Genomic DNA, 11,459 nt, shown 5'->3' on the forward strand with positions numbered 1-11,459 from the left:
CCCCCAGGGGAACCGCCATGAAAAGCACCCTACAAATGCCTCATGTGCCTTCTTCCAAAGGCTGTGAAGACTTTCTCTAGGAGGTGGTCTGGGAAGCCTTGTCTCTGTCCCCTAGACAGAGGAGGCTTCAGGGTTCCCAGTACCTATTTGAAGAGCTTGGATCTACAACCCCTTGTCAAAAATGCCACCCCATCCCTGGCAAACCACACACTCTTACAGCCATTTTGTAACTTACGTCAAAGTGTGATTTATTGATATCTATTAACTTTCCTCTGGCCCCAAACACCTTATGGCCACTCACATCCCATTCTTCACCCTGGAGGTGTGCCTCCATCTAGCCCCCTCTCCCCCAAGTCCTTCCATGGTCATTTTCTTGAGCCAAAGCTCATTCTTTCCTGGGTGTGCCCCACAAATTTGGTTCCTGCCCCCACAAGACTCCAGAAGACAGCATGCACATTTGATTTCTGATCATCGAGGTCATTTCTGTTTTCCTCAGTGTGGGCAAGCTTCCTGTGGGCGGAGTTAGATCAGCAGAGCCTCCTTACTGCCCCCAGGGCCTGCAAGGCCTGGTGCTGGACAGATGTTCAACAAATGCTAAAGAATGAGGAGTAAATAAGTGAAGACACAAACTTTTTTTCTTTTGTAAGGAATTATCAGTTTTTTGGCTGTGGATGCAGCCCACAAGCAGAGTGCTTGTCTAGCATGTCCAAGGACGTGACTTCTAGCTCCAGAACCACAAAAAGAAAAAAAAACAAACTGACACTCTGTAAGGGGTTTCCAACCTGGCTGTACAGGCTGCGTGAGGCCCAGGGTCTCTACAAACCTGGCCCAAAACAAAACCCGTAAAATTGCATGAAATGTTGTGTGGGTGTTTCCCGTGGCTTTTTGGATTGTTTTGTAACTCAGCTGGCATGGTTCTCACTTAAGAAGTTTGTAGATGACAGCATCATGTTGCAATGCCAGAGAGTTGGACGTGCCTGCAAGAGTGAGGTTTGCTGAGGACACATGACTTCCCGAGCTCTCAACGCCCTATCCACTTGCCAGGCAGGTTCTGCATCACCTCCTCAGGTGACCTCAGGTGGTCATTGCTCAACCAGAAGGCATGTTGTGCCAGCCCTGGGATCCAGAGCCGCTGGTACCTGCAGCTTCTCCTTGGTGCCTGCTGCCCACCCCTCTGCTCCCAGCAATGCTGCGTGTCTGTTCTCTGTGACGGGAGCATCAACTGTCCTTGTGCACAGGCCAGGTCTGTCTCTGTCTCAGGGAAAATTGGCTGTGGGTGGTTAGAAGGGCAAGGGTCAGGGTTCGAGTTCGGAAGCCTTTTATTTGAAGACCACGTTGAGTCGTTTTGAGTACTCATCATGACATGAGCTGAGATGAATGAACTCACGATAATCCTAACCACACTCAGTGACAGCCCTTTCAGTCTGCCAAATGATGTGAGGAAATGACCCCAAGAAGCTGGAATGCCTCAGAGAGACAAGAGGGCTGTCCGTGCTTGCCATACCATGAATGCAGGAGCAGCCCTGGACTTTGAAATGCCTTGGGACTCTTGCCTGACCGTTCCAGGCTCTCTTAGGATCCAGCAAAACCGTAGAATTATTTTCCCTCTTGCCAACCTGCTTAAGCTGATCTTCGGCAGGAATTTCTCATGGCACTGCCCCTTGGCATTTGTCCTCCTACCAGACTCTAAACCTTGACTGTAAATGGTCCAGATGCAGTGGCTAGGAGCTACCCTGAAGAGCCCCTTCCTCATCTTCAAGGTTTATTGTTTTCTCCATTAAAATGTCTTCGATAATGATGACATCTAGCAAGCAGAGAAAATCAAATGATATCTGGAAGCAGGAGAGGGGCCGGGGCCTGGCCCTGTGCTTGCAAGATGCCTAGACAAGGTGGCATCTGCTAAGGCTTCTAGGATGACGGGCACTTTGAAATAAGGACTCCCTTTCCAGGAGCATCTCATCACTCACTTCCAGGGACATTTGGCCCAGCAATACAGAAGGACAAAGGAGGCAATTATCAGTGATCCTGAGCCACCCTGCTTGGGACACAAGTCTTCTGTCCCAGCCAGAGGCCCAGAATGAAGCAGTACAGCACAGCCCAGGCTACTAGGCTCCAGGTAATGCTTCCGTGAGCCATCCACACTGGATCAAGCTTGGCAGTGTCTGCTCTGTTAGGTTCAGTCCACCCAACAGAGCAATTGTGGGCTGGCTGACTACCTATGGATGCTAGGAGGACCAGCCTTTGAGATATTACATGCAGAAGCTGTCACTGGCCAGCTCCTGGTCACACAGGGAAGGGATGTTGGCAGCTGCCTTTCAACTCTCTCCTTAGAGTCATGCAAATGTATAGAAGGCTGGAAAGTTCTCCAAGAAGCATGTTAGAAGTCAGGATGAACCCCCAGAGTGATTCACCCTGCACACCAGTACCAATATCTCCCTGCAGCTTAGCTTTGACTCTGAGCTCCACTAAGGCCAGAAAGAACTAAAGATAGCCAGGCACAGTCGTGCACATCTGCAATCCCAGCACACAGGACACCGAAGAAGGCAGGCTAATGCAAGGCCAGCCTGGGCTACATGGTGAATTTGAAGATGGCTTGGCAGGGGGAAACTGCCTTAAGAAAAAAGAAATAGCCAAAGTTGCGTATCAGCAGGATCTCAGCAGATGTGCATGTGGGGGGAGGTGCATTGCGCATGTGCGCATGTGTGTATCTCTTCATTAGACTCAACAGCCTGCTCAACCTTGTAAAGCTGAGTGTGGCTTTCCCTCCAATGGCTCTCCTGCCACGCCCTGCCTCTCCACTTCTGCTATTCCTTCCAAAGGCGGCGGAATTTAGAGAGGCCTTGATGCTATGCTGGAGCTGGGACCTCATCCCTTCTTCACAGGCTGCCCAGCTGCCTCCAGCTGGCCCTTCCATCCTTGCTGACCTCCAGTTGGAGAGAAACCATGCAGCTGTGCTCCATGTGAGGGACAGGACTCATGTCTTGGACCCCAGCTGGGATACCAGGCATGACTGAATCCTGGGTGGGTATGTGTCTTCAAGAGGACAAGAACAAGGGCAGGGTCCTTTCCTAGTGGATGTGTGGTGTCACCCTCGGGCCCATTCTCTAGGTACAGGAATGAAAGTGCTGGTCTGTGTCTAAGTGGTCCCATGGGAGGCTTGGATGGAGATGGGGGTTGGAGATCTCTGAAGCCACCTTTCGGCACCACCCTGCCTAGGGGGCCAGGGGCAGGGGTGTGTGAAGGAGTTGGATGGAGCAGGGTCAGAGGCGGCCAGAGTCTTCACTGTCCTGAGGAGGGCTCCCTGCCCTGAGGCCCTGCAACTTCTCCTCACAGGCCTTGTCCGGGAGCAGCACCTCTGCAGTGTAGCCGACTTTCTTGGTGTGCAGGAGGCTGTAGGTGTTGTCAAAGCGCAGGACATCTGCAAGGACAGGGAGGTGACAGACAGCGTGAGCCCAGCTCATGTGCACTCCTGGTGATGTGGGGAACAGGCTGACCAGGCCCATGGGTGAGACCTGAGCGCCAGCCACCGCCCTGCCCCAAGCTCATTGTTCGTGACCACCTCCTGGGACTGTGGTGACCACCGTAAGGGCATGGCCCCTTCTGGCACCCCAGCATCACACCAGCACTTCACAGTTTCCTGAAATCCTCAGAGCAGTCCCAGGATAAAGGATGCCGCCCCTGTTGCTATGGTTTGGGTAAGCGTTCCTAGAAGAGCCGTGTGGTGAAGGCATGGTTCCCAGGCAGCACTGTCAGAAGGTAGTGGGCACCTTGGAGGGGAGAGACATGCTCTCCATGCTGGCCTTGAGCTCTTGGCCCTCTTGACTCAGCTTCTCAAGCCTGGGATTACAGGTGTGTGCCAGGACGCTTGGCTTCTCCCTTCCCTCCCCTTCGGCATCCTTGGCTTGTGATGTGGTTGTTTTTGCTCTGAGTGCTCTTGCCATGGTGTGCACCCTTGTCAGAGCCTCGGACCAATAAGCTCACTAGATCTTGAGCTAGAATCTCCAGAACTGTGCAGTGTGGTAAATAACCCTCCCGTTTTTTTTCTAAGCTAATTGCCTTGGGTATTTTGTTATAGTATGAGAAGCTAGCTAAGACACTAGACCATTTTGTTTCTGGTGGAACTGGCACCAGTTCTAGCCACCTCTTTGGGGTATTTGGAGTTCAGACAACCCGGCAGGCCCCTTGCGGAGACCTCTGACAAAAGTCCATGGCGACTTAGTTAGCTGTCTCTTAGACTGCTATGCTCCTGGGCTCTGAGCCTCAGGACTTTGTGCAATGCACCTCTTCCCTTACATCCACCCATCAGACCCAAGACCCTGAAGACTGACCCTTAGGTACAGTCCTTGCACTTTCCCTGAGAGCTGGACATAGAATCCAGAGAAGCCGGACTGGCCCGAGGTGGCTGGCTTTCCTTCTATTACAAAGGGCACTGCCGGGAAACCCAAAGCTCTTACAGACTCCGGCCTTGAGGCAGGTGAGGCTCCCATCCTCAGGCACTAGGTGGGCATTGTAGCGCTGGTTGGGCAGCACCTCTGCCATCTCTCCAGCCTTCTGCCGCTCCCCCATCCTGGTCTTCAGGAAAATTCCAAAGCCAATGTCTCCACCATCTGACGCAAACTGCCACCTGCCGCAGAGAGAGCCCACTGACCGACCACCTCCTGTGTGACTGGGAGGCCCTTCCAGGTGTGCCCAGCCACTGTCCCTACCTGAGCACACAGCCTGGGAACAGGATCTCATTCTCCACCTGGTGGGAGGAGCCCCGGCCCACGACCACTGTGTGCTCATATTGCAGCCTCTCCTGTCTGCACATGTAATAGCTCTTGGGCACGTCACCTCCATAGTTGATCTGTGAGTCAGGGGTGGGTAAGTTGACAGTGGACCACAGTGGTCTCCTCCCTCCCCATCCTCTGGGCACTCTGTACCTTGGTCAGGCACTTGGGGTTACCATCAGGATCAGTCATGGTCCCCCCAAATTCCACAGGCAGCTGGTCAGGGCTCATGAACTTGAGTAGCTCCTGTTTCCAGTTTTCTGTGTGAGAAACAGGAGGCTCTGGGGGGCTCTAGGAGACCAACAGAGAGCCCACGGAGAGAACTCCTTGCTCCCGTGAGTCTACTCCTCAGAGCACTCATGGGCTTGCTTTCTGGCTCTTAGGCCATGATCCAGAACTGGAAACCCGGCTCTATGCGCTGATGAGGCCAAGTCAAAGGAAAGAGGGTATCCCAGGAGAAGGGGCCTTTGGCTGCATCCCCTGCTTTCCAGACATCCCCAGAGCCAGCCCCAGCTGGGGGCCAAGGGTCAAGTCACTCACCTCCCAGAATCACAATCTTCTTCTGTGTCACCTCACCCATGAAGGACTTGACCAGGTTGAAGGCCACTGGGAAAAGCCTGGGTGCTGAAAGACACAGAACCCCACTGGGAAGCTGGGCCAGAGACAACTGCCGGACACGAAGCCATAGGCAGGGTCCTGTGCTGGGTGGGAGTTATGTGGATCTGCATTCTGCCATGCCCTGCTGCGTGAGCGTTAGTTGAGGACTTACACCTCTGAGTCTTAGTGCTGTTAGCTGTAAAGTGACAGCATGGTGTCTGGGTCTCAACAATCAGTGGTGTCCTGTAATCTAGTTGTAGAGTGTTGGGCGCAAGCTGGGCCCATGGTCAGCAACCATGATTCCTTGAGGACACCCCTTCCTTTCCCCACTCACGGTTATGCTAGATGACCTCAGAATCCTTTGGGGTGAGAGTAGATGGGGGACGTGCTTTAAATATCCTGTCCCACCCCAAGGATACCTGCTTGCTCACTGAGCACTTCCTGTGGGCCAGGTTTTGTGTGCAATCTTCTCATTTGGCAGACTCTCGTTTAATATCTTAACTATCTGGTGGGTGGGGGGCAGGTGTCACGGTGTCCCCACTCCACAACATGGGAAAGCTGAGTCTCAGTGAGATGACATTGACTTGCTCAAAAACGAGAGAGCTAACTAGACGTGAGTCCAGGCCATCTGAACCCAGGGACTACAGGATGGCCGTTGAAGACAGGGACTACTCTTGCTGACAGTGTGGCTCATGGCCCAATCTACACTAAAGTGAGTAAGAAAACAGCAGCAAACATTTGGAAACCTAATACAGCTGCAACATACCAGGGCAGGATTTTGCATATTACAAAAATGTCAGTCTGCGAAGGAATGGAGTGAAAAACACAAACGAAAACCTTACTCTTCACTGAAGATGCTTTTGAGAAGCTCTAACCCAAAGGCTTCTTTACTGTCACCCCCACCCTAGCCTTCCTTCCCCAGGCAGGGGTCATCTCAGGCACAAACTCACCTCGAATAACAACTAAATTTTTCACCGTCTCAGGATAATTTGCTTCCAAGATGGCAAAAAACTGTGAAGTCAAATGACATCGGTCATGGCTGTACCCAGCACCTTGGATGTCCAGATTTCTGTAGCTCTGATGCTGCAGAAGCAAGAGGCCCAACCCAGCCTTCCCCACGACATGTGCATCCTCCTCTGAGATGTCCTTGCTCCTCATCCTCCTTGGGTGGCCCCAAGGCCAGCATCTCAAGGCCCCTGGAGGGTATCTCTACTTGTCCATGGATGGGAAGCTGATGTGGGCTGTGGATCCCTCTTGGCCTGGAGCTGTTACTAATTTTGTCTCCTGCCTTACCTGCTGGTAGACCTCCACAGCTGGCTTCCAGAGGTGCCTCAGGCTCAACCCTTCCACATCAAACACCATCACCATCCTCTCGATCTTCCTGCCCAACTGCGATATCAGAGCAGGCACACTGGTTAGATCATTGATTTACGCAGGGGATCCTGGCCACCTCTCTCTGTCTTCCTGCCACCCATAAGACCTGGTAGGGAGGCCTGGCAAGCCCATGGCATCCCAAACAGATGGTATTCATCTAGGGTGTGAGGAGACGTTGAGTCTGAGCCCTAGCAGAGGCTGTAGGTTCTTAGAGTATCATCATGGTGTGCTCAACACTATTGCCTAGAGCATAAGTAAAGCATGACTCGGGCTGGCCAGAATGGCTCAACAAGTAAAGGCACTTGCTGCCAAGACTGAGGACCTGAGTTCAATTCCTGGGACCCACATGGTGGAAAGAGAGCTGATTCCCACAAGTTGTACTCTGTCTCTGCACGTGCACTGTAGCATGTGCTGGGCTCATAGTTCGGATTCACACAACCAAGGCTGCCTTCTACACTGGATTCACTCTGAAAGACACAGAGGTCAGAGGGCAGCTTAGGGGCAGGAGATGAAACCTGCCCAGGCAAACCTGAAGGCCTTCTTGGAGTACAAGCCTCACTCTTGAGGGCTCCATACATATAGTTTATTTGGTTTTCAAGACAGGTTCTCTGTATGTATCCCTGGCTGTCTTGGAACTCTCTCTATAGGACAGGCTGGCCTCGAACTCACAGAGATATACCTGCCTCTGTCTCCCAAGTACTGGGATTAAGGGGAGGCACTACCACATCCGACTTGCCATATATTTTTTATGTTTAAATATCTATCATCTTTCTATTATATATCTATCTGTAATCTATCTATCTATCTATCTATCTATCTATCTATCTATCTATCTATCTATCTATCTACTTCTATCTATCTACCTACCTACTTACCTACCTATCTATCATGTGTGGCCGGTGTGTGTGTGCAGGTGCATACCATGGTGCCTGTCTGGAAGTGAGAAGACAACTCTTGGGAGTCAGTTCTCTCCTCCCACCACGTTAGTTCCAGGAATAGGACTCAGGTTGTTAGGCACGGTTGTACGTGCCTTTACCCTCTGAGCCATCTTACTGGCCCTAGGATTCCATATACATATTTTAGTAACTCTGTAGTATCTCCTTGAGTCCCATGGAGGATGCACAGAGTCATGGCTTGGCTATCAGTTTTCATAGTTAGAAAATTTTAGTGTTGACTATCTTTTCTGTAGGTAAAGCTGGCTGGCTGTTTCAAGAAATTCACTACACCCATGGTCAACATCAGAGCCTGGCTTTTTGTGGGGGGGCTGGGAATCTGAACGTGGTTTTTATGCTTGCTCAGCAAGCACTTTATGAATTCAGCCAGAAGAGAAGGCATTGGTGACCTTACTTCACGCCAGCACAGAGTCACACACACACAACACACACATACACACACACACACACACACACACACACACATTCACACACTCACACTGATGCTCATGGAGGGATCAAAATGGCAGAAAAATCATACTGAGAGCTGGTGAGAGGGAGACAAGGTGCTGTCCTTCCCTAGGCCTAGTGTCTCCACTTGGACACCCTAAGGTCACCAAGCACGCGGCCTGAAGCCCGCTGCTCACCTTTTGACTCTGCAGCTCACACTCATGCTGAAGCAGCTCACAGACTTTGATACGCTTGCGGATCATGTCCTGCTTAGAGACCGACATCAGCATCCCCTTGGGATCCATTGTCCCGATGATGTCGAACCACACAGGGCAGCCTTCATAGTCATAGCCACACAGACCACCCGAGTCATAGAGTTGGATCACCTGGACAAACGGACAAGGACCAAGTCCTGATTCAAGCCCACACTGCGCCATCAGGTGGCCAGATGGGGGAGAGGGCATCGGGAGACCTAAACGATCCTACAAGGGGCTCACCTCTGGCGGCTGCCACATAAGGATGTGGTCCAGGTCCTGCTGATTCCGGAATTCCACATGCTGCAGAAACATGCAGAAGCTGCAGAAGCTGCCTGTCTCCAAAAGCCTCTGCAGGTGTTGGCGACACAAAGCCAGGTCTCCCTACCCACAGCTACAAGACTACCAGAGCACCCTTAGGCTCCACAGAACTGGGGATGGAGGAGGGGGAAGGGCACAAGGGGAAGGGACTCAGCCCTTGCTCAAAAAGGATCCAGGAGGATGGAAAAAGAAACATGAGAAGAGACACAGAGAGGCAGGGTCCTACCTTCCGGAGCATGTCCTCAGCTTTCTTAACGTCAAAGTTCCGAGCTGCAAAAACATGGGAAGGAGAGGTCAGATCTAGAATGAGCTGGTCTTGGGGGTTCAGCAAGATGGCTCAGCAGGTAAAGGTGAGGCGCTTGCCACTGTTAGGTCCCAAACCCGGGACAAATGGCCAACTGGAGTGGTTTGAAGGAAAATGCCCCAACCCAAAGGGAGTAGCACTATTAGGAGATGTGGTCATGTTGGAGTAGGTGTGGTCTTGTTGGAGGAAGTGTGTCACTGTAGAGGTGGGCTTTGAGGTTTCATATATGTTCAAGCCACACTCAGTGAGATGGACCACTTCCTGTTGCCTGTGCAAGATGTAGAAATCTCAGTTACTTCTACAGCACCATATCTGTCTGCACACCACCATGTCCCATCATGGACTGAACCTCTGAAAATAGAAGCCACCCAATTAAATGTTTTCCTTTATGAGTTGCCAAGGTCATGGTGTCTCTTCACAGCAATAGAAACCATAACTAAGACACTAACTGAGGTGCCTATTTAACATATCAAAGTGGACCTGTCTTCCAGGTTCTCTCAGCATCCTTCAGTCCCTACCAGTTACAGGGTTTATGGCTGGTATACCCCCCACCCTAAATTTCTCCAGCCTAGGGGCTGTGTTGTCCTCCTCCATCTCCCCTTCCCTATATAATCCAGCCATTTTGATTACTCAGCCTTCTTCATCTACCCTGTACCCTCCTGACCTCTTGGTCTGGCTCTCCCCTCTCCCCATCCGCCTCTGCTCACATGGCTCAGGGTCATGTCCACTCTGGACTCTCCCAGATGACTCTGCCTCTGGCTATGCTCTCCCTTTTATCTACAATAAACTTTCTCTTCCACCATAGCTAGGAGCAGTCATGTCTTTCCTTTTTTATATTTATTTATTTATTTATTTATTTATTTATTTATTTATTTATTTATTTATTTAATTTAGCCACCACGCCCGATGACCTGAGTTTGTCTCTGGAACCCACATAATAGAGAGAAATCAATCAGCAAACTTCTATTGTCTCCATATGCATTGACTGCATAAGTACTCCCACCTCTCAATAAACAAACAAACAGATATAAAAATAATTTAAAAGTGTTAGGATAAGCTGGTCCCTAGAGACTTAAGAGGACAAATTAGGGTGTCCTTACTTTTCCTTATATCCTTAAAATACACTTGGGGTTTGGAAATCTATGTGTATATCTATTCGGGCACGTGTGTGCACATGAGTGTGGAGCCCAGGGGTTGATGTTGGGTGTCCTCAATCACTTTTTCACTGAGCATAGAGCTCATCAATTGGCTAGAATAATGGCTGACCAGAAAGCCTCGTCTCCTCCAGTTCTGAGGTTACACACAGACCATTCTGGCTCTTGCTCTTCATATGGGTGCTGGGAGAAGGAACTTGGTCCTCATGTTAGCTCATTAGGTACCTTAATGAACACAACTGGGACTAGAGGCATGCCTCCAGCCCACGGGTACAGCCTATTTTAGACACGCCTTGGCAGCTTCTTTTTATGGTGACTAGCTGGAGCTGAAGTGAAATGTGACATCAGAGACGTTCAAGTGGAAGGTGACTTTCCCGCCAGACAGTCTTTGCCCTGCTCATTAATCAGCGCAAGAAAGAACCGTGAAGGCCACTAGCTCAGCCCTCCATCATCTCCTGCGACAAGTCGTTCCCTGCATACACAGGCAGCCCACCCCACTCCTCAGCAGCTTCCACTGATCCCAAACCTGTCTCATAAGGGCTCCAGTCCTGTAGTCACAGGCCAAACAAACATACACAGCTGCTTGTCGGTGTGGGCATCACTACCCACAAGCCCCTGCGATTACAGCCTGCCCTGTCCTATGTGTTTAGTAGCACCACCTGCATCGGCGCCGGCCCGTTGAATGGTCTGTGAGGACAGAACCAGCCGTCTCTGAACTGCTCAGTGTGGCAGTCACGAGCTGTCCGCAGCTACTGAGCACCTGACATGTAGTCAGTGAGTCCAGGACCTGCAGTCGTAATTTAATATAATTTGAATAGTTAAACATGTCCAGAGACTACCAAACCGAACAATAGAGCAGTTCTAAATATATTGGCATTTAAAGATTTGTCTGTTTGGTGTGTCTAGATCTTTTCTGTTCCCAGTTTAAATTCTAGGAGTTTTACAGGCTTAGCTGAGATTTCACCATATTTTATAATTGGATATTGCTTCAGATAAGAATGCTACTAGTTTTTTGTGGACCCTTTTGGCTGTGTTTCTTTTTTTTTCCTGAAAACCCAAAACTGTTTTAAAAATAAAACTTACAACCACAGAAAGAACAAAAAGACAAGGAAGAGTAGCCCTTGGGTTGGGGCTTCCTTCATGTCAGCCTGGTGACCTCCTACTGGACTCAGCACCTTGAAGACAGGGCTCAATACCATGCCTACGTTGGCACAGAGGAAAGCCAGGCTGGGAGACGGGCTTCTCACGGCGCTCTGCTAGCACAGTGTGCATCACAGTTACAAGCCTGTCTTGTGGGCAACTGC

The 11,459-nt window shown here is 50.6% G+C and overlaps 1 protein-coding gene across 1 annotated transcript; it reads right to left on the reverse strand.

The window, feature by feature from the left end:
* Window positions 1–1,301: 1,301 nt before the first annotated feature.
* Window positions 1,302–8,691, reverse strand: LOC131920592 (SEC14-like protein 4). Its single transcript, XM_059275022.1, has 9 exons — window positions 8,620–8,691; window positions 8,320–8,508; window positions 6,660–6,755; window positions 6,317–6,377; window positions 5,310–5,393; window positions 4,923–5,029; window positions 4,707–4,846; window positions 4,455–4,624; window positions 1,302–3,418 (listed from the first exon to the last, which is right to left on the reverse strand). Exons 1-9 carry the CDS (start codon window positions 8,689–8,691, stop codon window positions 3,261–3,263), a joined length of 1,077 nt encoding a protein of 358 aa, XP_059131005.1. The 3' UTR covers window positions 1,302–3,260.
* Between the last annotated feature and the right edge of the window lie 2,768 nt (window positions 8,692–11,459).

This window comes from Peromyscus eremicus, chromosome 10 (genome assembly GCF_949786415.1).
Source record: "Peromyscus eremicus chromosome 10, PerEre_H2_v1, whole genome shotgun sequence".
Classification (NCBI taxonomy): Eukaryota; Metazoa; Chordata; class Mammalia; order Rodentia; family Cricetidae; genus Peromyscus; species Peromyscus eremicus.

Coding starts and splice junctions, on each gene's coding strand:
- LOC131920592 (XM_059275022.1), bottom strand. CDS start 8,691: ATGTTTCTGCAGCATGTGGAATTCCGGAATCAGCAGGACCTGGACCAC. Junction 5,394..6,316: donor AAATTTAGTTGTTATTCGAG/GTGAGTTTGTGC, acceptor TGTGTCTTTCAG/CACCCAGGCTTTTCCCAGTG. Junction 4,847..4,922: donor ACCCCAAGTGCCTGACCAAG/GTACAGAGTGCC, acceptor CCTGACTCACAG/ATCAACTATGGAGGTGACGT.